General features: G+C 43.3%; 1 protein-coding gene across 2 annotated transcripts in view; it reads right to left on the reverse strand.

Annotated features, from left to right (window-relative positions):
* LOC109289046 (netrin-4-like) overlaps positions 1 to 4,900 on the reverse strand; it is a 139,105-nt gene that overhangs the window by 110,584 nt on the left and 23,621 nt on the right. For both annotated transcript variants that reach the window (XM_019504920.1, XM_019504919.1), the window contains exon 2: positions 1,219 to 1,760. In XM_019504920.1, the coding sequence (XP_019360465.1) occupies positions 1,219 to 1,760 (542 nt within the window). The remainder of the gene's footprint in view (positions 1 to 1,218; positions 1,761 to 4,900) is intronic.

The following is a 4,900-nucleotide window of genomic DNA, read 5'->3' on the forward strand; positions in this document are numbered from 1 at the left end:
GATTCTGTAGGCGATGTGCTCCCTTCTGGATCAATATAGCATCTGTGCCCCAGAAGATACCTTGCCAATCAATGTAGGTGGCGTTTTTGGAATAAGATGTAAAATGGAGTTTCCGATCCAGTAAGACCCCATAGCGTTAGCTCAAGCATTCTGCTCAAAGTTCACTTTTTAGGTAACTACCTGCTGCTTCCCTATAGTTCACTGGAACTAAAATCAGTGGTGTTGTGAATTGCTGGTCCAAAATTGTTCATGTGTTTGCACCCCATCCATAACTACATGTCACTGAAATATTAAGTGGTCTCTGTCAATCTGTCCAGAATGCCAAGCTCCTTTGAGATTAAGAGTGCTGCAGAAAAGTATTGTTACTGTTCTCTGCTAAGCTGCTGCATGCCATCGCTGTCTGCTGCAGCTCTGCATCCCAGAGATGGCCGTACTTCAGTGCTGGGAGAGAGTGTAGGTGTTTAGGTTGTTTATCATTGTATAAAACTACTTGGTTTACTCAAAGGTCTGATCTATAAGCATATCATTCTTAATTATATTACTTCTAGCATGTACTGTCATACTATATATCACTGAACTGTATACTAACAAATTTATTTTCTGTACGAATTGACAGAATTGTTTCAACATTTATAACTGCAGAGGCTTGTATTGAGTGAATGTTTTATTTTTTTGATTTTCTGTCATCCACGTCCCAGATTTATTTAATCAGCAACACATGTTCTTAATGATATTCCCCAAGGTTAAAAAAAACATAAGCATAACCCAATATGCTACAGAGGCAAAGGTTTTTATACTGGGGAAGGAAGTATGGTTTTGTGGTTAAGGCAGAAGCCTATGATCAGGAAACCTGGATTTTGTTCCTAACTCCACCAAAATCTTCCTGTGTGACTACAAGCAAACCGCCTCATGTTTCTGTACCTCAGTTTCTCCAGCTGTAAAATGGTCATAGCAAGACTTACAGAGAAGTGCAGCTTGTTGGATTGTGGAATGTATTTCAAGATACTGGATCAGAAGGTGCTAGAAAATGCCTAGACATGCCTACATACCATTTTGACAGGTACAAAAGGAGTAGCTATACAGAACACAGTCAAGAACATTTGACTTAAATACAACACGGTTTCCCTGTCATGTTTATTTATTATTTATTTATGTATCTGAACTCTTAGTTCCCAGTTTTAAGTAACTTTTTGACTGTCCAAACCTGTTACCACTTACCTCACCTCTGGTGCAAGGAACTGCGTCTGAATACCTGGAAGTGCACATCGAGCCCTCTTCAATGATGTCATCTTGGAGCCCAAAAGTGGCTGTACAGTTGACGGAAAAATATTTATAGGGCCTCCAAGTCTGACCATAGTCCTGGGACCTTTCCAGCACCATCGCGGCCGGGCGAGGCGACTTGAACACTACTATGACGTGGGTCAGGTAGACCTCCGTTTCGAAGTCCAGCCTAATTTCCTCCCTGTGAACTCCTTGTGCAGATTGCCACCAGGAGACAGGGTTCAGAAAGAAATCGTCTGTCATATCAGCAGGAAGGTGGGAATTGTCGGGCTGATTGGCATTGCATTTCGTGCATCTCGGCTGCCCGCAGCCTTGGGAAGCCTGATGGAGGAGATTCTGGTCTGGGTAGAAGCAGTAAAGTTCGGTGCTGTTCTGCCCACACGTGGTAAGAGTGACTGGAGTCCTGCCTGTTGCTAGATCCCCCACAGGAGGATTGCAGGCATGGCCATCGCAGCGGAAGGATCGGAGCTTCACTGGATCTGAAATACGGGCAAGCGAAACAGAACCAAGAATTTCTCAGACCATTCTCAGCATGAAAGATAGGGAAGGCAAGATAAACTTCTCATAGCCTACACCATGATGGAGACAGCTACCTGCCCACGCCTGTTAGCAGCTTTTAGTACTCTCAGCCCCCGAAGGTTACATACATATTGTCAAGCAAGCTCTGCAGGTGGAGTAATAAACCTTCTTAAGAATTTGAGCTCAGTGTCCCAGTGGGAATTTCTCAGTGAATTTGGCCCTTATTTTAAGTGTCTGTTGGGAGCTGGTATCTTTTGAAAATGTGCCTCTAATTATGGGTGGAACTAGCCCTGATATCTTTTAGAAGCGCAGCTCTGCTTTCAGGTCATCCAGTCCATGGAAGGATCATCCCTGACTAAATAGTCTTATTCAAGTACCTGTCTAACCCAATGGTTCTCAGCCGTTTTAGACTTGAAGTATCCCTTGAAAGACCTGAGGCACTCTTCAAAAGACTCAAGGCACTCCTTGGAAAATTCCACCTCTTCGTTTTCACTCTTTTTTTTTGACTACAGAAAAATAAAAGAGCAATTCTTCTGTTGCAAAGAACTCTGAAAGACCACAAATGGTCAGAATGTTTTTAACACTATGGATTTCTATTGGAATTCTCTGGATTTATTTTGTAAACCACATTTGCACACCTAACAGTGCTAACATTGAATAGCAACCCATGGCACCCTTGAAAGGATCTTATAGAGTCCCCCTACATGTGCATTTATATGTGTTTAACCATAGAAAACCTTGTGCTTTCTTGCTTTTATTATACTCTAGTGAATCTCCATATCTAAGGACAGATACATTTACAGTATGCAATTACATTGCAGTAGTTAGAAACTCCACTCAGATTTGGGCCCATTGTCACAAGTGCTATAGAAACATTTTAAAAAAGACAGTTTCTGACCCCCAAATTAAGATCAGTATGTTCACATCTCAGTGTCAGGCACTTACGTTCATATTTGGGTACCATGTTGTTGGCCTGATTTCCAAATGTGTTGAGCACCTACCACTCTGATTAAGATGAGCTGGAACTGTGGATACTCAACAGGTCTCTTGTTTAAGCACTTAAAGAAAAAGTCAAAAGGCAACTTCAAGGCAGCCAAGTTTGCAACCACTCATATTTTTTTTAAATTGTCAAGTTCTTCTGTTGATACGTGTGTCACCTTACAAGATAAAAACATTTTGGGGGCCCTAAAAATCCTGAGATGTGCATTTGTTTTGAAATCATTTGTGCCTTGTGACAGAGTAAAAGGTCAGCCTCAAGACCTTATGAACAAACTGAGGAGAATCACTTTTCTAATGATATATAACATGGCTGTCATTTCTTAACAGTTTTGAAGGTGCTAAAGGTTGACCTTAGAAGGTCCCTGATCTAATCCACAGTGTTGTATGGGATCCTAGGATTTCACTTGCAAGTCCTACAGGAAATGACCCTTCCAGGAACGCATGATAGGACCATCAATTCTTAGTCTGGGAGCTGTCCAGCGGCTTACTATTCGTTCAAAATTTGGCAAATCGAGGACCAAATCCGAAGTCTTTTTTTCTTCAGTTTTTATTCAGGCAAAGCTTTCTTTGAAGCCAAGGGAGACTTGAGAAAAGACTTCATGATGTGGCCTTGTAAAATGAACACAAGCATAAACACTGCACCAAGACATTAAAAAATTGGACCAGTATTTACAGTGACAGAAATGCACTTGGCTTGTGTAGCTTTGCTCCTCTTTCTCTTCTGCCCTGCATTTGCGATAGATGGTGACTTCATGGCTGAAACCCTGAGCAGGGATGCTTAGGATATTTTGGGAGGTGTCCTGGACAGGTCATCTCAAGCCCGTGGGCAGGCACAAACTGTCTGGAGCTCCTTCATGTACATGTGCAACCTGTCCTATTCAGTGTCTCAACCCCACTGGGCAGAGAAGGTGCGGGGCCTATGCTCTATCATACCCTTGCAGGGTGAGGAAGAAGATCCCTCACTTCTTCTCAGACTGTTTTATGGGAGGATTCTTCTGCAGCCTTCCATCTTGGCCTGGCTGAGCAAGGGTCTCGCATGTTCTGGCCCTGTGCATCTTTGTCCCACATTTTGCCTCGCATCTGTGCAGCATCATACTCTGCTGTAGGTGTCAGAGAGCTGAGCTCCTGTCTGACAGATTTCATCTGCACTAAACTAACCCAAAGGCACCTTAAAAGATGTCAGTCCAGCTCCATAGCCTGCTCCAAACAGTATGAAATTATATCCTATTAGTACCACAGAGGAAGCTACATGCCAGGCCCCCTGTCATTCTAATGCCTCAGAATCCAAAAGTCAGGTCTTTTTCTCACGAGTTTTCCTAATATCTTGATTCTTCAAAGGCAGACAAGTCTGATGGATTTTGAAGCCATTTCAAGGTGTATGTTCACTATTTGTCCTGAGGAACAAAGTGACCTCTATTGTCAGAGTCATACGTGCATGGCTTAATACAGGCCCTATAACCAGCTCAGACCTCTTTTCTGACCGGCTCATGAAGGATGAGGTGAAAGGTAGGATCTTTGCTTAATGCTGAACCAAGCTAATCCTCTAACTAAAATGAAGTTAGAATTAGTACTGATGGACTTCCTGACAGAGTGCAACAGTGCAAAGTAAAGAAAATTAGCATTTTTTCATTGCCAATTCAAAATCAAGAGCTGCTTAAAGCAGGGGTGTCAAATATATGGCCCATGGGCCAGGTGCACCCCATACAGTCCTGTCAGCCAACCCCTGGTGGTGCTGCTGGGTCTGAGCTGACCCATGCAGTGCACATCGGATCACCAGCCCCATGCGGGGCCCAGCACAGACTACATAGCACTCACCCCAGGATCCACATTATGGGTGGTACAGCATCCCCTTCCCTGCCCCAGCTGGTCCAGGACATGTCACACACAGTGCCTGCTCCAGCCAATCCACAGTTTGTGCTGCGTATAGTGCCCATAGGTGGTTTGATGCATGTGATTGAACCTAATCTGCATTTTGATTAATATTCATTATGTTATTTATATAACCAGCAGCAAATGTCCTAATGATCAGAACTCAAGGCTAATAAGGCTGCAGCATGGAACACATCTGAAGAACTGCTGTCTGGACTGGCTATGGCATAAC

Source organism: Gavialis gangeticus, unplaced genomic scaffold (genome assembly GCF_001723915.1).
Source record: "Gavialis gangeticus isolate Ggan-Ray unplaced genomic scaffold, GavGan_comp1, whole genome shotgun sequence".
Classification (NCBI taxonomy): domain Eukaryota; kingdom Metazoa; phylum Chordata; order Crocodylia; family Gavialidae; genus Gavialis; species Gavialis gangeticus.